The sequence below is a fragment of the Mustela lutreola genome, chromosome 3 (genome assembly GCF_030435805.1).
Source record: "Mustela lutreola isolate mMusLut2 chromosome 3, mMusLut2.pri, whole genome shotgun sequence".
In the NCBI taxonomy this organism is placed as follows: domain Eukaryota; kingdom Metazoa; phylum Chordata; class Mammalia; order Carnivora; family Mustelidae; genus Mustela; species Mustela lutreola.
The window spans coordinates 172,394,926-172,421,031 of NC_081292.1; the positions used below are offsets into that span (position 1 = coordinate 172,394,926).

Below are 26,106 nucleotides of genomic sequence, written 5' to 3' on the forward strand. Positions count from 1 at the left end.
GCAGCACATTTCTAAGTGAATTAATAAGCCACATGACCCACATCCACAGATAATTAGTTGATCTACTTTAATCCAATTTACAGAAATAAAATAATTTCTTACATTTTATCTACAGACTCAGAAATTTCTGCCCAGAAGTCATTGACTACTGCATTCAACTTGTGTAGTGCAAATTCCTGTAGAAGATAAAAATAAAATACAATTTTTTACAAAAAAAAAAAAGGTTCTGACAAATCAATGGCCAAATTCTCAATCATATTTACTAAAATTTTTAATCTATGACAAATACAAAAATGTACTGACTTGTGTTTTCTCTTGGGTTTAAAGATTTCCTTTCTGTTTTGTTTGTTTGTTTTTAAAGATTTTATTTATTTATCAGAGAGAGAGGGAGAGAGAGCGAGCACAGGCAGACAGAATGGCAGGCAGAGGCAGAGGGAGAAGCAGGCTCCCTGCTGAGCAAGGAACCCGATATGGGACTTGATCCCAGGACGCTAGGATCATGACCTGAGCCGAAGGCAACTGCTTAACCAACTGAGCCACCCAGGCTCCCTTCCTTTCTGTTTTTAATCATAAAACATTAGACTAGCCATAGTTCATTCCTTACCATAATAAGCATCTTTCTTCTCTGTATATATAAAATTAATTACTGGATATAAGTAAATTCAGGTGTGTAGAGCCACTTTAAATATGTGCCATTTTAGTCAAATACAAATAATTTAAAAATATGTGACACAGAATAAACAATTTTTTTGTGCTTTCCTTTGATAAAGAAACAAGGGTGGGTGGGGAGTGTACTGGTGCCATAATGAGAATTATTTACCTTAGCTTTGTTAAACTCTAGGGAAAACCAATATGCTATTTTGGCAATATGCTATTGCCAAAATACTGTTCTGGGGTGGGGGACTAAATTTGAATGGCTACAGACTGGGTAAGACGGCTATATGGAAAATACACAAATATGGCTCAATTCAAAGTTTCACAGCACTCAAATTAACCCCAGTTAATTTTTCTTCAACTCATACCTTAAGCTGTGGTTCTTCCTCATCCAGAAGAGAAATAATTCCAGCTGTAAGATAAAAGATATATCATAATTATAAAACTTACGCTAAGATAAAAGATACTGCTTAGTCAAAAATATACCATAATTGGAAAAAGTATTTTTTGAGAAGTGACTTCACTAGAAGAATGATTATTCTTTAAAATTGTAAATGTTTATGGGGTGCCTGGGCAGCTGAGTCACTAAGCATCTGCCTTCGGCTCAGGTCATGATCCCATGAATTGAGCCCCACATCGGGCTCCCTGCTTCATGAGAAGCCTGCTTCTCCCTTTCTCACTCCTCCTGCTTATATTTTCTCTCTCACTGTGTCTCTCTCTGTAAAATAAAAAAAAATCTTAAATAAATAAATAAAATTGTAAATGTTCCTATTTCAAAGTTTAAGAACTGTGTTATCAAACCCTCATGACACCACCAAAATCACATTTACCAAATTCAGTGGTTTTCAAAGTGCAGTCCTGCAACCCACAGAATTAGCATTTCCTGGGAACTTGTTAAAAATGCAAATTCTTGGTCCCATCCTAGATCTACTGAATTATAAATTGTGGGGATGGGCCACAAATTTTCCTTGTGATACTGATATTACAGTTGGAGAATCTTTGGCTTAGCGTACTAATCAAAACTTTCCTAGACAGTTTTAGAAAAAACTTATTCACACAAAATGAATCAAGAGTTATAAAATTATTTACAAAAAAAGGTATAGTCATCAACTCCACAGAGTAAAATATATCAATTATTTCAATATGCCTATATTAAGGCACCACTTTTATATCACAAGTAATCTAGAAGGTATGTTAAATGATGAGCTATCTTGTTCTGACTTCCAATTATCCAAGCACAGTGTTCCCCACATGACCTTGAGGTGTTAGCAGATGTTGGAAAGTGAAGGATACTGAAAAGAATACACCTGGTCATATACCGAAGGGATTTTTGGGAAAAATATAAGGGAAATTACGTCCTTAAACCACAAAGAAACAAACACCACAAAAAACCAAAGAAAACTAAACTGTAGCTCTGAGATACATGTTTTCCATATAGATCTTAAAGTCATTCTGCAACACTGAATTCAAACTGTGAGTTGAGGGGCACCTGAGTGGCTCAGTTGGTTAAGCATCTGCCTTTAGCTCGGGTCCTGGGATCAAGTCCCACTCTAGGCTCCTTGCTTGGTGGGAGCCTGCTTCTCCCTCTCCCTCTGCCCTCCACTCCCGCTTCTTAAGCTTGCTCTCTCTCTCTCTCTCTGCGTCAAATAACTAAATAAAATCTTTTCGAAAAAAAGATAAAAGAAACTGTGAGTTGATTAAAAAGCATCACGACAAATTTACTTAGGAGATGTAACCATTTTTTAAAAAGATCTTATTTATTTGACAGAGAGAGACAAAGTGAGAGAGGGAACATAAGCCGGGAGAATGGAAGAGGGAGAAGCAGGCTTTCAGGTGAGCAGAGAGCCCCATATGGGGCTTGATCTCAGGACCCTGGGACCATGACCTGAGCCAAAGGCAGACACTATGGTTCTTTTGCTGAGCCACCCAGGTGCCCCAAGATGTAGCCATTTTTAAATGGTAAGTGTAGGTTTGCCAAGTAGCTCCAGCAGTCTTCAGAGAGCCATACAGCAAAGGATACAACATTTAGCCAACAAAAGTACACCATGGTGTTAGCTAGGGCATACTACTATTCTAAAAGTATAAGAGTAGACAGAAAGAACTTCTTGGTACTCTAGTCTGGTACTCTAGTCCAGAAAAGAGAGGCTAAACTGACAGAATGCAGAGAAGACAGATTAAAAAATGTAACAGGGGGCGGGTGTGTGTGTGTGTGTGTGTGTGTGTGTGCCTGGGTGGCTCAGTGGGTTGGGCTGCTGCCTTCAGCTCAGGTCATGACCTCAAGGTCCTGGGATGGAGCCCAGCATCAGGCTCTCTGCTCAGCGGAGAGCCTGCTTCCTCCTCTCTCTCTGCCTGCCTCTCTACCTGCTTGTGATCTCTCTCTGTCAAATAAATAAATAAAATCTTAAAAAAAAAAATGTAATGGGGGGTTGAGCGTTTGGTGAACTAGTAAAATGGAACAGATGACAGAGAATAATGCTTTAAATGTGGAACAGATTATAAACAGCAGAACACTTCATCAACATACTAAAAATGCTACCCACTGCCTATCATCAATCAATCATGTATCTGAATTGCTTTTACCAAAAGAGGTGATGAATTTCTTATACTCTCCTGTTTGGTATCACTTATGGCTAATTTGTTACATGGTTGTCCTGGCTTAGAAATACTGTCTTTGTTCATGGAACACAACTAAATCAAATAAATACTCTACACTCCATATTATTTCCCATCTTAAAAACAAAACAGAACTTTCCTTTGGATGGCGGGAGAGGAAGGTATACAAGGAATGTGAAAAGTCTGGGATGCTATAAAAATCTCTTCTGCCATAATAAAAAGAAAGCAGACATTATGTAAACTTGTTCAATCATTTATAGTAACATTTGGATGTTATTCATAAATACAGAGGTACGTTCCAGTTATAAGTTGAAAATCGCTGTCTCCAAGGATAAGGAAGAGGAAATGAGTGGGGGATTACTATCTTAAAGCTTTTTAGCATAATTTCCCTTTATGTGCCTATATTATGTTACAAACCCACAAAACACCACTCATCTCACATCTCTCTCCTGCAACCACCGATCTCTCTCTCTCCACTCCCTTCTGCTGACAAATCTTTTGAAAACCAGTATGTGTTCACCTCTTATTCACCACTATATTCTTAGTACCTAGCAAATGACTAGAGAATAAACGAAAGAATTAGCTGATGAATCCATACCAAAACTGTGAGGCTAGCTTGTTTAGCACCTGGGACAGATCCTAAGCCACTGTGAGCCACAGAACAGGAAACAAGGTGACAAAATGTTTTGGGCAAAGGCTGGTAAGTAATCCAGTAAATGTAAAAAATACACACTCACCACAAATATACTATATCACCACAGCATCTCAGAATAGTATCTTAAAGATCATTATTCTTGCCACTCCCAACAGGTTTAAATTCTATCATATTCCCACTAAGTATTTTTTCAGGCTCTCCTTAAAATACTCTAGGGACTAATTTATTGATTTCATTAGTTGATTCCTTCGTTCTAAATATACTTCTGAACTTCTATCTGCTTGACAGTGCTCTAAGAATCATGAAAACAAGTCTGCTGCCCAAACTTGTGTCTACAAAGAGACAGTAATCAGGAAAGTAAACAAAGTAATCGCAGGGCTGTGGTGAAGGAAGGGGACAGCTAAGGGGAAGAGAGGCAGGCAGCATATTTTAAAAGAATGACCAGGAAAAACTAATATTGGAATTGGGACTAAAGATTGAGAAGCTAAGGGAAAACTTGAGGAAAAAGAGTCTAGAAAGAGGAAACAGAATGTGCAATGGTCCTGAGGTTGGGAGAGAAACTGACATATTCAAGGAACAGAAAGAAGGCCAGTATGAATAGGTTATAGTGAGTGAGGAAGACAGTAGTATAAGACAAAGGGGGAATCCAATGATATAAGTCTTTGGTTAAAAGTCTGGATTTTATTCTAAACACAATGGACATTCCTAAAAATGTTAAGCAAAAAAAAATGACATGTGATTAAAGTTTGAAAAAAATTACTCTGACTACAACAATTAGAATGGACTGTATGAAGATAACAGTGGAAAAAACAAAATCTTGAGGCCGTTACAGAAACCCAGGCAAAAGATAAAGGTGGTTTGGGCTAATACAGATCTGTGGCAATGGACAGATGTTAAACAGAAGGAGCTCTACATTTACAAATGGTAAGAAATTTCACCCTCATTTTACCTTTAGAGAGCTGTGACTGGAAAAACTCTTTTCTATTTGAACTAAAATTCATCTCATTTGTACCCCCCGGGGGACAAAAGTCTAATTCCAGGAAGAGGTGACACCTCTTGAAATCTTTGAAAATAGCTTTATATCTCTAGGGTCTAATTCCTTTCAGCAACCCTCACAAATACATGGGTTTGAGCGCTGTACAAGTACAAGTTAGTCCAAGCAAGTCTGTTTACAACAAAATACTTGTGGGACAAGCGTAGATAAACAGGACGAGAAAAGGGTGTGTGAGAAGGCAAGCAAAACAAAAAACAAAAAACAAAAAACAAAACAAAACACCAAGGCTGTGGACACCTATATGCAAATCAATCTTTGGGGGAGATGGGGGCTTAACAATTCTCCACTGGATCCTTGAAGCTTATCTCATCTCCAATGTCATCGTCCAGATCTACATATGCAATGATTAAATGTAAGAAAACCGCTCCGCACATCCATGAATTCATTCTTCAATGCAGAACACGTACTGAGCCCCTAGCCTCCAAACTACAGACACATGATCATTATAATGCAGCCTTCAAGTGCTGTCTTCACCGGACACAAAAGTTTTCTGGGCGCCTGAACTGAATACTCGTGGAACAGCCCCACAAACAACCCGCCTCAAATGTAATTTCCGATTTGACTCCAAGGAGAATGGAGCCGGGGCCGGGGCTGGAGCCCTTCTGTAGTAGTTAGGCTGCCCTACCCGCCGACCGCACCGGGGGTCAGCCCATCCTAACCAGATGCGAGGGAAGAGCTGGAATCCGACGGCCCCAGGGCCACCTTCGGGAGGGACAGAAGTGAGGACGCCCCCCTGCCCGGCGGTGGGAATCGGAAAGGGCCCAAGAAGCCCCTCGGGTCCGGGCACGGGGGTGTGACTGGGGAGGGATGCCCAGGCGCTCCAGCCCGCGCGATCCCCCCGAGCCGGAGGTCATCGCCGGGCCCTGAGAGGCCGGGCCCAGACCTCCAGCCCCCAGAACGGGGGGTGGGCCGTGGGCAGCGAGGGGCCGCGCAGGCCGGCGCTCTGCCGGGAGGTGCCCAGTCACCGGCCCTGACTCAGCTAAAAGCCGGCGTGGCGGCTCCTCCCTTTCGGCGCCGGGAGCGGTCGCACTCACCAGCTGAAGTGATCATGGCTGCGTCCCGCACGCGCCTGCCCGCTCGCTCGCCGTCCCGGCCGCGCTGTCTATCTGTCAGCTCCGGGCCCGTCCGCTCCGCCGCGCCTCCTGGCTCCCCCGGTGCGGTGCTCAGTCAGTAGCCTCCTCAGGCCGCCGGCTCGCTCCTCTTCCAGGACCCCGCCCGCCCCGGGGCTGCCCGCCGCCCCGCCTGTCGCTCGGTGCAAATTCTCCGGCCCCGGCCTGCGGTTTTCTGCGCCGTCACTGTTACCCCGGCCCTCGCGAAAGGGTGCACGGAGAGCTCCATGTTTTCTCTGACTTTCCTCGAGGTCCAACATTCCCGCCGGGGCGCGGACCCTCTTGGGCACCTGCGATCAGGCTTGAGGATAGCCACCCCCAGAAAGAGGACCCCCATTATCACCCGCCATTGCTCAGAGAAAGGGTTCTGCGGGCAGGAGCTCATGGTGCTCGCAGCACCACCTGCTGCTTCGGCGGTCTCTCTGCATCGTTCCCCGCCCGTCCGCCCGCCAAAGCTGCGGGGATAGGAGAAAGGCAAAAGAGGATGTCTTAAGAAAATGAGTTTCAGCGTTTTTTAAAAAGCAGAATCCGTCTTCAAAAGAAATCCTCACAGAAATGCTTTATTATCATAATGAATCCCTAAGTAATCACTCGTTCATAATAAAATTGAACAATGATGATTTTCTGGAATAGTTAATACTGTAGGTTGTTTAAAAGAAGCGCAAGGGGCGCCTGGGTGGCTCAGTGGGTTAAGGCCTCTGCCTTTGGCTCAGGTCATGATCCCAGTGTCCTGGGATCGAGCCCCGCGTTGGGCTTTGTGCTCTGCAGGTAGCCTGCTTCCGCCTCTCTGCCTACTTGTGATCTCTGTCTGTCGAATAAATAAAATCTTTAAAAATAAATAAATAAAAGAAGCGCGAAAAGATTTATAATGAAGGACGCCTGGGTAGCTCAGTGCGTTAAGCGCTGCGGCTCAGGTCAGGATCCCAGGGTCCTGAGATCCCTGTGGCGAGTCCCCTCCCCTTTTCCCTCTCTTGGGGATGTGCCCTCTCTTTCTTTCTCTCTCTCTTTTTCTCTCTCAAATAAATAAATAAATAAATACTTAAAAAAAATGATATATAGTGAAAGTGTTCCATAGAAAAAAGAGCTTCCCATTCTTGCCTTCTAGGCGTCTAGTTCTTCTTCGCCCCCATAGCAACAGGTTCTTGGTTTTTCTTTATCTTTTTTAAATAAAGATTTTATTTACTCATTTGAGAGAGAGAGAGACAGCACTAGCAAGAGTGAGCACAAGTGGGAGGGAAGGGCAGAGGGAGAGGGAGAGGGAGAAGACGGCACCCCATTGAGCAGGGACGCCTAGGTAGGGCTCCATCCCAGGACCCCAGGATTGTGACCTGAGCCTAAGGCAGATGCAGAACCAACTGAGTCACCCAGGCGCCCCTCCTGGATTTTGATACGTCTGATTTGAAATGGTAATTGTGATGGCTACCAGCTTCAAGAGCCAATCTACTTCAATAGTCAGTACTGAGAAAGGCTTGACAAAGATTAGAGACAGATGGTGGTGATTTTTTTAAATTAATTAATTTATTTGACAGAGATCACAAGTAGGCAGAGAGGCAGGCAGAGAGTGAAGAAGGGAAGCAGGCTTCCTGCTGAACAGAGACCTTGATGCGGGGCTCGATCCCCGCACCCTGGGATCATGACGGGAGCCAAAGGCAGAGGCTTTAACCCACTGAGCCACCCAGGCGCCCTGATGGTGGCATTTTTAAGCCACTAGTCTTGCACCATCAAGCTACTCATCGGTTAGATAGCAATTACTAAAGATTATTTCTGAAAAAATAAATAAAGATTATTTCCGCAGCCTTGTCAAAACAATGCAATCTACTGGCACAAGCAATATTTTGTGCTTGACTTAAAATTTGGTTGATAACACATTGGAGTGAATGTGTGAATTTTTAAAAAATTAGTATTCTAGAGCTAAGGTGGTTAAAATACATCAAATATAATTATTAAACACTTCTGAAGAACCTGTAGATCAGATTAGAAGGCACTACTCTGAGAGGTGTGCACCAGAAAATAAACAGTTATCTGGGAGTATGGTTTCACAAAGGCACTTTGGCCCATCCCTCACATGAAGACACCTGCATGCCCGAAAATTCTAGAGAAATCACACGTAACAGGCGATGGAAATGAGTGGAGCAGGCAGAGTGTAAGGAAATGGTAGCTCAGCAGGAGGGGGTGTGGCAACTAAGAAGCAACAAAAGAAGAATGTGTGGTCCACTAAAAGAGAGTAGTGGCTACTTCTTCTGCTGTTGCTGTGCGGAACTACTGGGGCACCTGGGTGGCTCAGACAGATAAGCATCTGACTCTTGATTTCCACTCAGGACATGATCTCAGGGTCATGGGATGGAGCCCCACAGTCAGGCTGCACTGGGCATGGAGCCTGCTTAAGATTCTCTCTCTTCTTAAAAAAAAAAAAAAAAAAAAAAAAATTCTCTTCTTGCCCTCCCCTGCTTCATGTACTCTCAATCTCTCTCTTTAAAAAATAAATAAATAATTTAAGCAAGTAAGTGTTGGCAATTAATTAAAATAGTTTTAAAACAAGAGAAGACCAGGTGCCACGTCTGCTCTTCAAAGAGAGGATATTATGAGACGATCCTCATGTGTCTGGCTTGGATACTTGGCTTTTAACTTCCCCGAAGCCCCAGGGGAACCCGGTGAGGGGCCTCTCTCTTCCTGTGGATTCTGTTCTTCCACCTGGACAGCTGTTCCAAGCCTGAGGTTTCTTCATCTCCATTTAATTGTATACTCTTTAGCCACAGCGATCTTTTCAAAACTCAACTCTGACCACTGCCTCTGCTCCTTGAAACCTTCAGCCCTCATCCTGGGCTCTATTCTTATGCTTCTTCTTTCTGAGTTTCTGTCCAAAGCCTTTGTCTCACTCCCCACTCTCTCTGTGAGAGATCCATGCCCCCATTGCTGTGGACAGAATGGTGGCCTCCTCAAATGTATCCCATAGCCCCATCCTTTCTCTGGAGCCCCAGACTCACACATTTACCATACATCTCTGCTTGATACTCCTTAACTCAATAACCTCAAAGCTCCATGCACATCTCCTGCCTTGATCTGGGGGTGGAGAAGGGCACTAATAGCAACTGAAGCTGGGCCATGACTGTTCCCTCCCGCTCACTGGGTCGGTACCAGCTCTGGTCTACTTAACCTCTCCCACAGCAGCCCAGCTCCCATTTCCTGGCAGTCTTGGCTCCCCCTCTTCTTTCCTGGCTGCAACCACTTCCACCAGCTTTGCCTTCCTGCTCACCATCTCAGGATGCTCCTGTCTGTCCTCCCCAGCCAGCCAAAAGCACGATCAAAAACAAGGAAGACAAGGACTCTCTCCTCCAAGATTTTCACCCAACCCTGCTTACCTTCAGTCTTTATGTCCCAGCCCTCCACCTTGGCATGCCACGGTCCAGCGATCCGGAACTGCTGGGGCTCCCAGAGTCTGACCTTGTCTCTGACCCTGGTATTGGCTCTTCCCTCTGACTTCCTTTCCTCTTCCCCCACTTACCAAGCAGCTCCTCCTCCAGGTGCGCCTTTCTTGATTACCCAACTATGTGTTCCCTTGCATCCTTTACCCCACACAGCTATCGTCCTGTCTCCTTGCCCAGGTCTCAGCTGGACTAGGAACTTCTCAAGGGGACGAGCCACATCTTATTCATCTCAGTATCGCCTATAGTAACTAGCACAGTGTTAGGCAAACAGTAGGTACTCAGTAAGAGTTGGATGAATGAATGAAGGCAGAGTCAGTTAGTTATTGGCACAATGCTGGAACTCACACCTGTGTCTCTGAAACCCTCGCCCTCTCCAAATTTTATAATGAGATATATTTATCTTCAGAGAAGTTTGAGGACAGATCAAAATCACCGAAGGAATTCCTCCCCAGTGCTCTGTTCATAAACAATATCTGCCTCCAAATTTAGGACTGAAGCAAAAATTCGCAAAGACCAAACAAGGTCCTCTGTAGGCTCACACAGACCGGGACAGACTGGGGCAACTGACAGGGTGAAAGGAAGAAACCAGAGCCAGCACTTATTTTGCTGGAGCGCCCACCTTAAACAGGGCTCAGGAGCTGCCGGGAGCACCTCCCTGGCCCCCGCGACGCCCTCTAGTGGCCACGGTGCTTCCCAGAAGGCGAAGAACTCCGCGCGGGGCGAGCGCCCTGGGACCACCCACATCCTGCCCTCCACGGCTCGCCTACCCCCATGCCCAGCCTTGGGGGTATTAGGAGGGCTCGCTCCTTCCAAGAATCGGGCTTGACTGCTTTTTGAGCTGCAGCGTTATGAGTTGATAAGGGCAGGCGTCGTCGGAGCCGGGAAACAAATCCCTGCTTTGCCACTTAGCGGCGCTGTGGCCACGTGGTCACCCAACCCCCCAGGCGCGGAGGGGACAGGCCCACCTACCTGGCAGGGCCCTAAGTGAGGGAAGGGGTTTGGTGTAGAGAGCGCTGAATAAACCTCAGATCTTAGGTCACAGGGCCAGGCGCCGAGTCTGGTGGATGCTTTAGGTACACCACGCATGCCACATGCTAGTAGAGTGAAATCATTTGTTCATGGAGCAGAAATGCAAACGCAGCAGTGTGAGACGGGCTTCCGGTGCGGGGGCGGTGCTTGATGGGAAGGAAACACCTGGATGGGGCCCTGGGTGGACTGAGGCACAAAAAGACCCGCAAAGCCATCTGAGACACTGAACTCTCTTCCCTGGGGGGCGGACTGCGGGAGGACAGCTCCTATCCTGGGCGACAGGAAAACTGACAAGCTGATGCAGGAAGCCACTGCTCTTCCCTTCCTGGGGGTCTGGGGGTGAGGCGGGAAGAGCCACACCGAACCCCCAAGGCCAGTATCCTGCACGTTTCCATTGTTCTAGACTCTTGCTTTCACACTGGCTAGACCCTAGCAACAGGTGCAACCAAGAACTGGAAACGCAACTATTGCAAATCCTGGAACTGATTTTTAGATTCCATTTTATTTAATTTCATTAAAATTTAAAGACTGATGCCCAATTTAGTTATTGGTGAACTTTTAAGTATATCTGGAGCAATTTGAGAGTGAATCTCTTTTTTTCAACTACGAATTTCATGAAATCTAAATACAGATCAAGTTATTTTGGTTTAAAAATTTAGTGTTTAAATCAAGCTGTTGTGTAATAGCCTCACAGGATTTAGAAGATGCAAACTGTGTCAGTACAAATGTTTATATTTAAGTGGAAATAATGCTATTTTGGACATTCTGGACTAAATAAAATATATTATTAAATAAAATATATTATTAAAATTAGTTCCATCTGTTTTATTTTTTTCCTCATGTGGCTACTAGAAAAATCTAAACCTACATATGGTCCTGGTGTTAGATTTCTCTTAGGCAGGGCTGGTCTAGACCTACCCAGAGGTCTTGTGCCCTCTAACCTCCCTCTTAGGCCTGGCCCTGCTCCTTGGTGCCGGCACAGGCTGGACCAAACCAGATTGAGGGAGAGAGGTTAAAGGTGAGACGCCCTCCTGCCAGAGAGCAAGGGGCTTAAAGTGGCTGCCCTGGCAGCCAGGGGTTCTGGAGTGGGCAAGATCCCTGGGATGGCAGGTGGTTGGTTAGGGTAGCCCAGAGTTGGGGTAACAATCTGAGAAACCCTCATTAACCAGTGAGGGAGAGAAGAAACGAAGGGCAGCAAGACCCAGTGTGTGTAATCAGGACTCAGAATGAGGGCTTGGGCACAAGGACTTAGAGCCTAACGACTCCACAAGTGCAGAACAGGACAAAACCCAGCCTGACTTAAGACTTACCATGTGAACTCCTACCTAAGGGTCTCTGAATTTCACCAGTCAGGTGTGGGTCTGCCCTTGCAGCAGGGGCCCTGGCTGGGGAGGTCAGGGAGCTCAGGGAGGAAGCCAGACAGGGTTTTGCCAAAGCCCTGGACCCGCAGAGGCCCCAGGGCCCGGGCCAACTCTGGACTTGAGCCATTACACACCTTGCTCACTTTGGGATCTCTGTGAACCAGGGCATATCCCCGTAGGTAGCCTCTGTTTCTGCTCCCAGTTCAGCAGCCCCAAATATAACATAACCCAAGGGCTCTGGCTCAGGGGGGCAAAGGCATCTGAAGAATTCGTGTACAATGCTGGTCAGCCACCCTGCCTTGTACCTCACTTCCTTTGAACTCAAAGATTACACAAGCAACAGTCTGTCTCAATCCTTGATACACTAACACACAAGACTGGGCCAGAAGGGGGTTGTGCAGCCCTCGGGTATCAAACAAAAGACTCTCTCCCCACTGTGCTGTTTATGTTTGCCAGTCCAAACAGGGCAAAGTGCAGGCCTCACGAGCTCAGGGAGTCAGCCCCACAGAGGAGCTGTTACACTTTGAAGCGCATAGACTATCAGGTTAACATGGCTGTCGTCGCCTTTTCCCATGAGCTTGGGTCCTGGGTTCTCTGGCTGGTATAAGAGGGGGGCTTGTTGAGAACACACTGGTGTTTGGGGGCCTTAAACCCCGGCCCCTTTGCAGGTTTGCCCTGTTCTTTGACTCCTCTTGCATGGTAAGTCTTGGGAGACAAATACTTCGAGAGGAGAGAAACCATGACACAAATATTATACAGGGCTCTCTGGGGCTGAGGCAAGGCCATCTTGCCTCGTTAAACATGCTCATAGGTGCAAACGAACACACACATTTGGGTGAGCCCCAAGCAAAATGCTATCTTTGAAAACCATCTCTTTTCAAACATTTACTTTCTGGCTACATGTTTTTCCAATTCCAGCCGACAGGGTTGTAGAGATGTTTCCCCAGGGCAGGACTGGAAGTCTTTCAGGCCAAACTATTCCAGAGGTTCCCACCTTTTGCCCAGGCTCCCTGCTCCCACGGGCCCCTGTGAGCAATGCTTTAAGAACAAATGCGAAGATCCATTCTGATTTTGATTAGATAGCCGTGAGCTACTGTTCGGTTTTATTAGGTAGAAAGAATTAATAATTGATTCAAGTCAGAAGCAGCACAACTACTTCCATATTAGAAGGATTAATACCCACCAGCCCAAAGTGTGACTTGGCTGGAGATCCCCACTAATGGCTCTCAGTACCACTGACCCCATTTGGGGCCTCTATTCCCAGACAGGCCCACCGCAATCTTCAGGCCTTGTAAAAGTCCTCAGGGAAGAGACCTACCACCAAGGTCATCCCTTCCAGCACCTAACTCTTGTGTCTGCTAGAAAAATACCAACTAGATTATTCCTAAAAAGATCATGTGTAGCCACATGTTGAGAAACCCAACATAGGCCCTGAAGACTCTCAGTCCAGTCGCGTGTTTCCCGGTTGGGAAGCAGAACACGAACCTCAGGAAAGATCTTCTGTCTTTAGCTAGTCACCAGAGATACTGAAAGTAATGAAAAAGTTATACGTAGACCACTCTACCCCACAGGTATGCGAACTTGAATGTTCATCAGGACCAGGCAGGTGGCACGTAGGAGTGAAGTAGAGAGGCAGATTAGATGGGAGGGAGGGGGCTCTACCCAGGGGAGGGGGGTTGCAGCGAACTGGATGTGATGGCATGCCCTGTCCTCTATCCAGCAAGCTACATTTTTTATGTGCAATTTCTCAAGTTTCCAATATTGGCAACAAATACAAAAGGTTTTTAAACAGCAGAGGCTGTGCCTTGTAACTTCTGCCTTAGGTAATTTCCCACCTTAATAAAGGCCCCCCCCAACCAAATAAAAAACTCGATCCCATATAGAAAAATAGAGCAGCTTTGGAAATACCAGTCTCCCCATTTCAAAACAAAATCTACAGTAATCCATTGAGTTCATTCTTGTGTAGAAGGTCAGCTGGGTCTACGTATTGGTAAGACAGCTTTGCATTATTAAAATGACACCTGCTGCTAACCAACCCCAAATAAAAGGTCACCCTGCCTGCCCTCACGCTATCCCCATGAGGCAAAGCAGGGATAGAATTGGGCTGCTTAATATGAAGAATAAATTGAGGCCTAGAGCCAGGAGGGACCCCACCTTGATATCACACAGCCCCTCAGCCACAGGTTTCCAATTCCACATTTTGGTACCAGACATGAAAGCCAAAGTAACTACTGGAAGGTATGCAGTAGAATCCTGGGCAGATAGGCCCGCTGCATGTCTGCAGAGCAAATCATGCACAAATGAATGAATTTAGCTGCTCCCCTTAGACGTGCTTCCTACCAAGGCAAACCAGGAGCTGCTCTTTCTCATTCCAAAGACTGCATTTCTCCAGGGGCAGGCGAGGAAGGCAAGGGAGGTAATGCAGAGTTCCTTCTACGAGTGAACAGATGGCTTTCCTGGCTTTGAAAGGAACATCATCATCAACCCTGTCTGACTCTTAAACAGAGAAAAAAGGATTCAGGAACTTGGTACCTCTGGGCTGGGTCTGCTTTGACCTTGGACAAGGGCCTGAAATGGAGAGAAAGTCCCATGTCCTTGTAATGCACATTCCTATCTTTCTTGTTTGGTGTCATGGGCAGTTCCCAGCATCCTTATTCTCAAAGGATTTGGCATAGAAAGTCAACATCAAGAGGAGGAAGAAAGAGGGCATGCAAAGCAGGTGGCTGTCTTTGCTCTGACCCAACAGGCCCCCAGGGCAGCAGTGCAATCTTTATGTTGGCTTTGCTCTGGGAGCCAAGGTCTCAGGAAGCCCAACCCTCTCTTCTGGGGGTGGGGTACTCTTAGAATTTCCCAGGGAGAAGGGATTGGCTCACTCAGTTTCTCAAAGGAGCCATGATGGGCAATTTTGGTGGAACAAATCTTTACTGTTAGAGATTGTACCGTAGGTTGTGAGAAACCCACTAAGTGCCAGGGGTACCGCATAGTCACAGTAACCCCTGCACAACACACACTCACACTCAAACACACACCTTTCCAGTGCTGCCTGGAATGGCAGCCTGGTTCTTGGTTGAGAGCCCCTGGGCTCAGAGCCTCGTCATGTGTTTGAGAAACAGAAGCTCCAAAGGTTCAGTGACTTGTCCAAGGCCACCCCCGTTCCTGATCTGATGACTTCCGTTCCAGAGTTCTTTCCAGTTGCACGTGAAATGATGGATTTTCATGCAAACACACCATGGGCTGCCACAGCACCACAGAGCCTAAAGGTAGACAGCCACCTGTCCTAGTGGCATAGAAAAACTGAGGTACGGAAAGGCCAGATAACCTTACTGTGATCGGGGAGTGAGCAAATGTGAGGTGGGGGTGGGCAGGTTCCAGGAAACTAAGTTTTCCTAGCTGGTTCAATGCAGCAGCCCCCCACCGACAGGTGGGGCCTTTGTAGTTACCACCATTCCAAGGTCAACATGGAAGCAAGGGGGCTCAGTGAGAAGGAGCCAGTCCCCAGTGTGTAGGTTAAGAGCACGGGTAGCCCGCTGGTCCAGCCCTCATCTTGAGTCTACAGCGGGGTCAGCAGGAGCAGGGACAAGTCCATCACAGGCTCTCGACCCCTTCCTGTGGTCCTCACAGTCTCCGTTGGGACATATGGTTGTCAGGGCCAGCTCCTCCTCAGTGTCCTGGAGGTGATCTAGAACAGAAGAGAAGGAATCACCCAATCAGAAGGTCAAGTTTAGGAGTGAGTAAGCTAGGAGCAAAAGGGAGGAAGTTGGCCCCAGTAATATCTACTTAAAAACCACAGTAAAATATGCATCGAGACCCTTAAAAATGTATATACCCTTTGACCCAGCAATTCCACTTCTAGGATTTTATCCTAAGGAAATAATTAGGAATAATTAGTGGAACTGCCATCTTGGGATGAAATGACACGGATGGTGATTCAGCAGAGAGAAGGAAAGGACCTAGGTCCTCAGTGGGGTCACTGGGCCCCGGAATTGACCAGCCCTGAAGATGACTCTACCTCTAGACTATCTTTTAGGCGAGATACTGAATGCCCTTGCTATGCCAGCTTGAGCCATGGTTTCTCTCCCTGTAGCCAAAAGCATCCTAACCTAATGTAATGTCCAAAGAAGGGACTGGTTGAGTTCACCATGGCTCACCCATATGATGAGATTCTGGCATTAAAAATGATGCATCATCCCCATTGAGCACAGAGTCTGCTTCTCCCTCTCCCTCTGCCCCTAGCTCCTGCTCATGCAGTCTCTTGCTCAAAAAAAAATAAAGTCTTTAAAAAAAGATGCATAAGGGCGCCTGGGTGGCTCAGTGGGTTAAGCCGCTGCCTTCGGCTCAGGTCATGATCTCAGGGTCCTGGGATCGAGTCCCGCATCAGGCCTTCTGCTCAGTGGGGAGCCTGCTTCCTCCTCTCTCTCTCTCTCTGCCTGCCTCTCTGCCTACTTGTGATCTCTCTCTGTCAAATAAATAAATAAAATCTTTAAAAAAAAAAAAAAAGATGCATAAAATTCCATAGAACTACACACACACACACACACACACACACACACAGTAATACTGAGGGACTCTTAATAAGATCTGTGGATTGTTTCAATGTCAATATCCCAGTTGTGATATCATCCTATAGTTTTGCAAGATGCTACCAGTGCGGGAAAGTGGGCCAAGTGTATACAGATCTCTTTGTATGATTTCTTACAGCCGCATGTGAATCTACAATTACACACCATTCCCCTGAAAGAGACAATATGTTACTGATAGGTAATTACTGCTGTGGAATATTGCACACTGACAATATGTTGCTGTGAAGGAAGCAGATTCCAGAACGGTATGTATGAATGTCTGTCTAATTCCATATTTATTGTGTAAGTTATAAATGCATACACATAGTCCATGAATGCAATTTTCATTTTAAAACATTCACTTCTACTTGAGATTAATTTGTTATATGCTATAGAGATGCTGGTTGGCTCAGTTCTAAGAGCATGTAACTTCATTTTTTTTTTTTTAAGATCTTATTTATTTCTTTGTTGATGGGGGGTGGCAGAAGCAAGAGGTGCAGGAGGCAGAGGGAGAGGCAGGCTCCCTGGTAAACAAGGAGCTTGATACTGAACTTGATCGTGGGACCTGAGCCCCGGAAGGCAGACACTTAACTTACTGAGTCACCCAGGCATCCCGCGCACACAACTGCTCATCTTAGGGTCATGGGTTTGAGCCCCATGGGGGTGGGTGTAGAGATTATTTAAATAAATAAAATTTTAAAGAAAATTGTTACATCCTACAGAGAGGGGAGTTATCCAAGATTTATGTAAAATTGTTTCTGATTCCTTTGGTTTATTATTTTTTCCCTTTGGTTTCCAGAAATATCCACACTGACGATGGAGAGACTGAAGTTAACATTTTTGCAATGGAATGCTTTGAATACCTGATACATTTGGCTGATAATTCATGTATTATATAGAAGCGTATTTATTACAATGTAAACGGCACAAGGAGGTACACAGATAGGTAGACAGACAGATGAACAGAATGGTCTATGTCCAAATACAGCTGATATTTACTTTTGAGTGACGGGATTCAGCAAATGATTTTCATACTTGTTTTCCTTTCTCAAATTTTTTGAGCTTTCCCCCGTGATAGGCTGAATTCTAAGATGACCCTTAAGATTTCCACCACTCGGTGCACCCCTCCTGCGTAACTGCCTCCTTCTAGTGCCAGTGGCATCTGTCACTAGGATGGGATCGTCACTCCCTTGATTAGGGTCCCATATAGGACAACAGAACAATTCCTCCTGGGATTGAATGACATTATCGGAGACCAGAAATTCTCCTGCTTCTTGAAGGAGCAGCTGCTGTGTTGAGAGACGTGTGGCGAGATGGCTGTCCGCGGAGAGGAGCCCCAGCTGATAGCCACTAAGAAGGCAGCGGAGAAGGAAATTCTGCCCACACCCATGGCAGCATGAAGGCCTTGGGCTCCGGAAAGGAATGCAGCCCGGGCGACACTCTGATCGGCTTTGTGAGACTCCTGACCCATGGAAATTGTGAGGAATTAACGGGTGTTGGTGTAAGCTGCTGAGTCTGTGCTCACTTCTTACGTGCCAAGGGAAGGCTGACACCTCGCCTGGTGATTTTTTTAAACATAAGGGACACAAGAAAAGTTTGTTTTAAACCACTGCCCGTTGCTTCTGTAACAGAGCTGTGCTGTTCAGTACATGCAGGGGCCGTGGGTCACGTACATTTAGGTGGTTACAACGCACTCCCCCAATACTTTATAGCTCTCACAACAGCCTCAATGCCCACTGGGTGCTCCTAGGGACCCCGAAGAACTGTCTTTTCCCCCTTCTCTCTTTAGCGGCTTGAGAAGCCTACACTAGAAAAGGCTTCCAGCCGAGTTCCTTCCTCTCCCTTCCCAAACTGCCAGTGTTGGGTCCAGGCTGCTTCTTGTCCCTCCTGGGACTAAACAGTCCCCTCCTAATTGGCTCTGCCTCTAGTCTTGCCCTACCTCACAGTCTTGTCACCTCTCCAAAACGCCCCTAATCTGGACAGCCCTGCTCAGAAATGGCCAGCAGCTCACTATTCGTGCGACACTTGGGTCCAGAGTCCCGATTTGGTCCCAGCTCTCCTCCTCAGCTTCAGCCCTCCCAGTCTCTTGGTCCTCACCCTCTGGCACTCCCAATGGGGGCCCCTTTTCTGAGCATGACATCATGCCCGCAGGCCTTCATTCACACTGCTTCCTCTCCCAGGTTTTCCCCTTGCTGCCTAGGACAATCTCCAATCCCTGGCTCCAAGGTCGTGTGTTCTGGAGCCTCAGGGGAAGGTTAAATGCATTGTCTCCAAGCACCTGACCATGCACGGGGTGGACACCTGCCCTGACCACACCGATGCATTCATTAGTGGGAGACCCATGGGGCTAGAGCCCTACTGGGGGGTCACTGTGCCTTTGGCCCTCGGCAGGAACACCTCACATCCTCACATCACTCACCTCCACGCCCTGCACATGGCAACTGCTCCGTGGATTTCGGTCAACCCTATCCCTTAGGTCCCTGTGTGCACAGGACCCACCCCATAATCCCAAGCACCTGGCCTGCAGGGTCCAGAAGGCCAGGAAGGCAGCACACTCACCCTGAGCTGGGTCACTGGGGGAGGTGGCATCTGGATCCTTCCCCCGGCTCCAGGGACCCCAGGAAAAGCATGCCAGCAGTGCTGGGAGGCCCGGTCTCTCCCAGGGTCCTGCTGCCAGAAAGAACACAAGGTCCCAGACACATCAGGTGAGCACGTTTGAGAGATTTTTCTGTTCAGCAAACCAAGTGCTTCAATTATCAACTGCCCTAGTTTCAACTGTTTGATTAAAAAAACAAAGATTCTGGGGGACTCCTGGGCAGCTCAGCAGGTTAAGCATCTGCTTTGGCTCAGGTCATGGTCTCAGGGTCCTGGAATTGAGCCCCATGTCAGGCTCCCTGCTCGGCAGGGAGTCTGCTTCTCCCTCTGCTCCTCCCCTCGCTTGTGCTCTCTCTTTTTCTCTCTCAAATAAATAAATAAAATCTTTAAAAAAATTTTTAAAAAGATTCTGCTTTGCTAAGTGGGGTGGAGTTTTTGTATTTGCAAAATTGACCCCCCAAAAAAGTGACATGAAACTAATAACAATGACACAGCACCAAAGAAAATACTCAAAGAGCAGAAATTTCCCCTTGAGTTTTGGTTCAAACTATCTCTTAATGGGAATAGACTTAATCATTTTTATAACTACTGTAAATCAATTACATTTTTAAAAAAAGATTTTATTTATTTATTTGAGAGAGAGAGAGAGAGAACACGAGAGGGGGAAGGGTCAGAGGGAGAAGCAGACTCCCCGCCAAGCAGGGAGCCTGATGTGGGACCTGATCCTGGGACTCCAGGATCATGACTCGAGCAGAAGGCAGTCGCCCAACCAACTGAGCCACCCAGGTGCCCTAAATCAATTACATGTTGAGTCTAGTTTCCTTATTTTTTTAAAGTTTTCAACACAGTAGAAACTTTAATACTTAAAACTATAAGCTACCATTTTTCATCTAATTGATTGGCAATGCTCAAAAGTCTAGTTTCCTTATTATAATAAACACCTCAGCACCTGGGAGCCCCCACTCTCAGGAAAATAGCCAACTGGAACACAGAACATCTTGTTTATAAATCCTCATGCATGACCTATTTACTCTGAATTTGTACCCACTTCTAATAAGACTGGGTCCTTCACTGGTTTAGGATCAGGGTCCTCAGCTGGATTAAGCATAATTAGGTAAAAGGTCATTGCCAAGATAGGGCAACCTAAAAGTATAAGAATAGCCATCAAGCAGTGAAGAAAGAGATTGGAAAACTTAAAAAAGCCAGATGCAGTTGCTCTCAAAATCTTAGCAACAGGACTGCTTCGTGTTAGCAATCCATGGCTTTGTCCACTGAAAAAGCCCCGAAGAGAGTAGTGGACAGTGAGTTATACCTATACTCATCAATTTTGGTCATCAGTAAAAGGTTTCATGTTGTTCAGGATGTTTCTATAAAAGTAGAAACAAGTTTAAACAGTAAAGAATGATTCCTTTGCAAAGTGTTAAGATTTCTTAAGTGATAATATTTCAGAGGAGGCAAGGATTCTGCATGCCAGGCAAGGTGTTGGGAAATGGGGATATAACGGTGGTTAAACTCACCAAGTGACAAAATCCAGTGCTTAAGAGTTCTGGGATTTCACTTGCAAATTTACAAGTGGGAGTGGGGAGGGTCAGGGAAGGCTTCCTGGAGGAGGAAGTCTGGTCCCAAATGATAAAATGGGACGGTCAGGTGAAGAGGAGGGCAGGAGAAATGGGTTTTCATTCAAGGCAACTTTAAGATGTACAAAAACTTAGAGGAGGCCAGAACACACTTGGCTCTGGGGAATTAAAAGTTGTTCTTGGAGAATGGGAGAGGGCTAAGAGACTAAGAACTCGGAATTTTCTAGATACCAGGTTATTGGGAGCAGAAAATCTGTTTGTGTAAATTCCTTCCTTTCCCCTGTGGGGCCAGATCTGTGAAAGGACTGGCAGTGACAATCACAATAACAACTCACCTCAGGACTTTTCATGTCTTTCAGAACACTGTTATAGAGTTTCAAATTTAGCTGACTATCAGAGATTTAACAGAAAGGGGTTGTAAGCACTAGGTGTGGGGGTTGGTGGAGTGAGGCTGGGGCAGAGCCTAGGGCTGAGATGCATGGCTTTCACTCTGGCAGGCCAAGCTAGCTGGTAGGTCTGGGACATTTGGGACATCAGAGGTACCAGGGATCCTTGCTGGAAAAGCACCCCCCCCCCCCCCCGCAAGCCTGGCATCTTCCAGTTTCTGGTTATCACACCGATGCCCAGAGAAGCAGAACACAGTCTCTGTGTTGGTTACCACTTTAGCAAGAATGGAAGGCTTGAGGTCTTGGGGATGGCAGCAAGTGCAGGGACGGTGGAGGCAGGAAGAGATCTGGGAGCGCAAAGGACAATCCTGCCTCTCTCAGCTTCGCCAGATCCAGCTGAACTTAGTGTCAGTATTTTAATCCTGAGACCCTGAAAAACTCTCGTAAAACCTTCCGATCGGTACCAGAGTGGAAGAGATTTCTCACACTTCTGCTGATGGCAGTAGTTACCCAGGCTGGGTGCCCTCACTGCCCTTCCCACGCTTCAGGAGAACGTAGAGAGAAACGCAGCAGTGGGTGCACACCCAGAGTGGGATTAGAAAATTCTGAGCCCGCAGTCCCTCACACCCTTTCCCCACACTCAGAGCCTTGGCACCTATTCCTGTGAGCCGGTGGGGGCATCCACGCTAAGCCTCCACGGCCACATCCCTAGCTGCACGGGGTCCTGGAAGCTCCTGCCACCGCCACCTCCCAGGTCCCAGTTCTATTCCCCTTCCCACCTTGGAACTTGGGCCTCCTGATGCTTTCTCACCTCCTCTCCCTCCCCCCAGCTCCCAGCCCAATCCAACCCTCTCTCCACCAACTTCCCTGCATTGAGCTGGTCTGCTCGGCTTTCCCAAGCCCTTGCGTCTCCTAGGCTCTGTGGATCCTTCCGGAACAGACTGGACCCCGGGTCCAGGGCCCGATCCACGGTAGCTGGAAGGCCTAGTGCTGGGCACCTCCCCTCTCTGGGCCTCAGTTTACTGTGGTGCCCATGGAGAGAAGCTGGCCTAAAGAGTTCCAACTTCGGGGCCTCCCCCCACCCCCAGGCCGCCCACTACCCGCGCCTCCCCGCCCCCGGGCCTTGTAGTCTCACCTGGTCGCGAGGACCCGGCTGCTTGTAGCGCCCTGCAGGCGGCCGCCTGGACGGCCACGCTGGAGGCCGGGTGGCCAGGGCAATAGGCGGCCGCCTGCACTGGGCCCCCCGCCTGGCGGCCGAACACTGTGCGCAGCAGCGCTTCCAGGAGCCGCAACCCTGGCGCCACCGTGTCCTCGGGCCCGGCCTCGGCCACCAGCACCCCGACCAGCGCCGCCCCGGCCCGCCGGCGGCCGCGCACGTCCCGCAGCATCTCCCGCAGGCGGCGCCGCGGCTCCCGGGCGGTCAGCGAGGACGCGCGGCACAGCACGAAGACGAGCGGCGAGCGGATGGCGCGCGCCCCCGCCGTCCCGGGCGCCCACTGCGCCCCCGGTGGCCCGGCCTCTGGTGTCCCAGCCCCCGCGCTGCCCCGCTTGCCCGCCGCTTGCTCGGGCGGGAACACTGCCCGGGCGAAGTCCCGCAGCAGCGCGCGGCTCTGCTCGCGCTCCCACAGCTCTCCCACCAGCAGCACCTGCCCGCGGCCGCCCGCCGCCTCCACCAGCGCCTGGAAGGGCGGCTCTGCCGGGCGCGCGGGCCGCGCCACCAGCTCCTCCAGCTCGCGCTCCATGCTCGTCGCCGCGCGTCCTCTACGGCCGCCCGGGCCCTGCAGCGGTGGCTGCGCGCCTCTCCGGCCGCGGGCGCCAGGGCCCGAGAGGACACACCCCCAAGGGCCAAGCCCCGCCCGACTCCCGGCCCGCGGGCCGAGCTTTCCGCGCTCCAGCGAGCCCTTGGGCGGGGGCCTGGGGCTTTCCCTGTAAGCGCGCTGCGGCTTCTCCGGCAGTCCGTGTGGCAGACGCGGGGACATGGAGCCGTCCAGCCGTCCAGCCGTCTATCTATCCATCTGTGCACCGGTTCCTCCAACCATTCGACAGACACTTGTTGAGCACCTACTAAGGTGCGGGGCAGCCAACGGAAAAGGAAGACAGAAAATTATCATGTGAACAAGTTAGATCGGTTTGAGTACCGGAGCACAGACTTCCTTGGAGTACCTGTAGTTTGGGGACCGGAACTTCTGTGTGTGGGGGTGGCACTGCCTCTAACGTACTGCTTTGGGGTGTTGGTGGGGGGCACCAGAAAAGGGAATGCAGAGAAGGGAGTAGGGAGGTGAGAAAAGAGGGGAAGCAGCAATCTCTTCTGTTCTGTCACTTAATTCACCTTTTGGGCCTCAGCATTTAACATAGGCTAATCGAGGGCTCATTATTTCAACAAATACTTATTACCCTGGGCACTGGGGGGGTGAAAACAAAGGAAAGAGACAGCATTACTCCCCGTAGATCAGAAAACCTAGGAAGGCAGATGTGGGCACTGATGGTGCTCAAATCTGGGCGGGAATGGGGGTTGGGGGAGTGGTGGTGTAGGGAGTGGTGATATAGGTGATGTAGAGAGGATGTCTGTAGGCCAGGTTAGAAGCAGAAATATGTTTCCTTTAATTCTAAGGGTCTAGGTCAGCTTCATCCAATGGGACATTCTTTGATGATGACAATGTTTTGTATTATCTACACTGTCCAGTGCAGTAGCTGCAAAGCCCCATGTGACTATTATTACCTGAAATCTGGCTACTGCAACTGAGGAGCTGAATTTTACATGTGAGTTAATGTTAATTAAACGAAAATAGCTGCGTGTAGTTCATGCCTGTGGCATTGGACAGTGCTGGGCAAAGTTCTTTACTTTTGCCTTGTCACACTGTATAGACCAAAGACCCTTTTCGATCAAGAGCTTGTTCATGCTCAGCTCTCTCCTTCTCCATATAACCCCCAATCTGCTCTTCAGTAACCCTATTTCCGGTCCCATCTAATTATGCTGAATTATGTCCTCCTGGAGAATTTATATGTCCATTCAATAAAACACACCTTTTCTTGAGCACCTACTGGGTGCAGGCAGTGGGGATTGGAAGATGTACACACAGCACCTCTAAGTCTAATTATCCAGCAGCTGTTTTAGCCAATGTCTGGAGTAAGGACCCTGTATCTTTGTTGTGAGTCTAGTTAATATAAACCTTTTCCCTCTGTGTATGGTCTTTGCTCAGGGCAGAGATCCAGGGGATTAGGTGGGAAAAGCCCCAGATTTGGAGCAAGAAGCCCTGAGCCAGAATCAGAGTTGGGTTCTAATACCAGGTCCCACTTGTCTTTATTGAACATCTCTGCCAGGTACTGCCGGTGCTGAGGACACAGCTGAGAATAGGCCAAAATCCTGCCTTCATGGAGGAGGGGCTGCTTTAGGGAGAGCTGGGAGAGAGAGAGAGAAAAACAAACACATAACTAACAGCTTCAGCTGGTACTGGGTGTTATGAGAAAAGTAATGCATGGCTGACAAAATGGTCATGTACTTGAGATGCTGGACCCTTCCTGTGGGTACAATCCTGAGGATACCACAGATGCAAGAGAGACTTTGGTGAGGATTAAGAAAGGAATGTAAAAACCCCAGAGAACCTGCCCTCCCCATCCTACCTTCTGGGAGGTAGCAGGTGGTTTGGTCCTGGAGTGTGGGAAGGAAGCAGCAGCCCCTCCCATGTGAGGGCTGTGCTATAGAAGGGGATAGGTTGAGTGGATGTCTTGAAAGGAATGTGTACTTCTCTTTGCCCACATTGGCTTGGATAGATCATTGCCCAGCCCGAGCCCCAGCCCCAGCCCCAGATTTATCGTAGTCGTTGCCATGGTGCTTTGAGGCAGAAAATAGTTGCACTAGCTGGGAATGGTAACATTAGGCTGGGGGTAGAAGCAGAGAACAACGATCAGACCTGGCAGCCAGTAGCAGTCCTGGCCCTTCTTCCCACTGCCTGTGTCAGGGCATTCCACCCACATGACCTAGCTCACAAAGAGTAGTGGTCAGGAGAGAGTGCCAAGCAGTTCCCTGAGAAAGGTGCCTGGTAAGTTTGGGGGGGGTCAGAGGCATCCTGGGGTGTAGCCCAATTTACATTGTAATAGCACAGGCAATTGCCCTGTCTTTACCACCCCTCCGCCCTTCTTTGAGCTCCCCAAGAGGAAACAAGGTAGAATTTAGGCTTTAGCCTCGTTCAAGGTAGCCAAGGTAGCTGATAACCAGGAAAACGTCAGTCACTGGGAAAACTAATCAGAAATCTGGAAAGTTTAAGACAAGCAGATTTACACAATACATGAATTAAGATTCATTTCAGATATTAATAACACAGATTCCAAATAATAGCTACTGATAATGCAGACTCCAAACACAATGAAAGTTTATTTTCCCTTTTGTAAAAGTGTGGAGGGGGGCCGTTCAAGGCTGATAGAGTAACTTTGTATTACCAGTTCTTTGAGGGCTCAGGTTTCAATCCAGCTCACTATTCTCCCATCTCATCTTCATAATCCAAACTGGCAGCGAAAATGCCAGCCATCACGTCTGTATTCCAGGTACCTGGATCACAGAGGACAGACGAAGGAGCAAAAATCAGATTGCCTTCCGATTTCTCAACAGCAACACTGAATTTAAGATGATAGTTGAATAATATTTTTAAAGTATTACAGAAAAAGAACTTTGAGCCCAGATTTTGATTTCTGGCCAAACTAGCATGTATTTAAGGGCTCAGAAGGTGTTTCACATAGGTCCCCTCTTGGAAAACACCAAAAACACTGTTAGAGGAAGCACTCCCAACAAGAAAAGAAATAAATACAGGTGTGTCCCAGAGGAGGAAGAGGAATTCAGTCACTTGTTTAAATCACTCTTGTCTAAGTAAATGTGGCAGTGCAGGACCAGCAGAGCAGAGCAGAGCAGAGCATAAAAGATGCAGAGGTGACAGAGGTGGGAGGTGGGGAGGGGAGGTTGGGGGGTTGGGGGACCAGTCCTCCCAAGTGAATGGAAAGGGAATTGACCCCATCTAGGTTACAGCTTTGAGGGAGAAAGGAAGACACAGCAGCTGGCCAGAGAACTGGTTTGAGTTTTGGACACAGACTTTTCTAA

General features: G+C 47.8%; 2 protein-coding genes across 3 annotated transcripts in view; both read right to left on the reverse strand.

Moving 5' to 3' along the window:
- PSMD1 (proteasome 26S subunit, non-ATPase 1) overlaps positions 1-6,166 on the reverse strand; it is a 91,148-nt gene extending 84,982 nt beyond the window's left edge. The window contains exons 1-3 of the mRNA XM_059167731.1: positions 6,011-6,166; positions 1,023-1,066; positions 103-176 (exon numbers count right to left, since the gene is read on the reverse strand). Of these exons, the coding sequence (XP_059023714.1) occupies positions 103-176; positions 1,023-1,066; positions 6,011-6,026 (134 nt within the window). The 5' untranslated portion in view covers positions 6,027-6,166. The remainder of the gene's footprint in view (positions 1-102; positions 177-1,022; positions 1,067-6,010) is intronic.
- Positions 6,167-12,969: 6,803 nt separating this feature from the next.
- Positions 12,970-22,824, reverse strand: C3H2orf72 (chromosome 3 C2orf72 homolog). 2 transcript variants are annotated; one of them, XM_059167738.1, is made up of 3 exons: positions 22,153-22,824; positions 19,019-19,126; positions 12,970-15,579 (listed from the first exon to the last, which is right to left on the reverse strand). In XM_059167738.1, exons 1-3 carry the CDS (start codon positions 22,757-22,759, stop codon positions 15,440-15,442), a joined length of 855 nt encoding a protein of 284 aa, XP_059023721.1. In that variant the 5' UTR covers positions 22,760-22,824; the 3' UTR covers positions 12,970-15,439. The 2 variants fall into 2 exon arrangements, with proteins under 2 accessions (XP_059023721.1, XP_059023719.1); XM_059167736.1 differs by having other exon boundaries at positions 19,019-19,129; positions 22,153-22,822.
- Positions 22,825-26,106: the final 3,282 nt, after the last annotated feature.

What these genes read in the sequence shown, in the direction of transcription:
- C3H2orf72 (XM_059167736.1), bottom strand. Translation starts at nt 22,759, where the DNA reads ATGGAGCGCGAGCTGGAGGAGCTGGTGGCGCGGCCCGCGCGCCCGGCA. An exon ending in AGCCGGGTCCTCGCGACCAG is followed by an intron (nt 19,130 to 22,152) that starts GTGAGACTACAA and finishes TCTTTCTGGCAG; the next exon opens with CAGGACCCTGGGAGAGACCG. An exon ending in CCCCAGTGACCCAGCTCAGG is followed by an intron (nt 15,580 to 19,018) that starts GTGAGTGTGCTG and finishes CTTCTGTTCTAG; the next exon opens with ATCACCTCCAGGACACTGAG.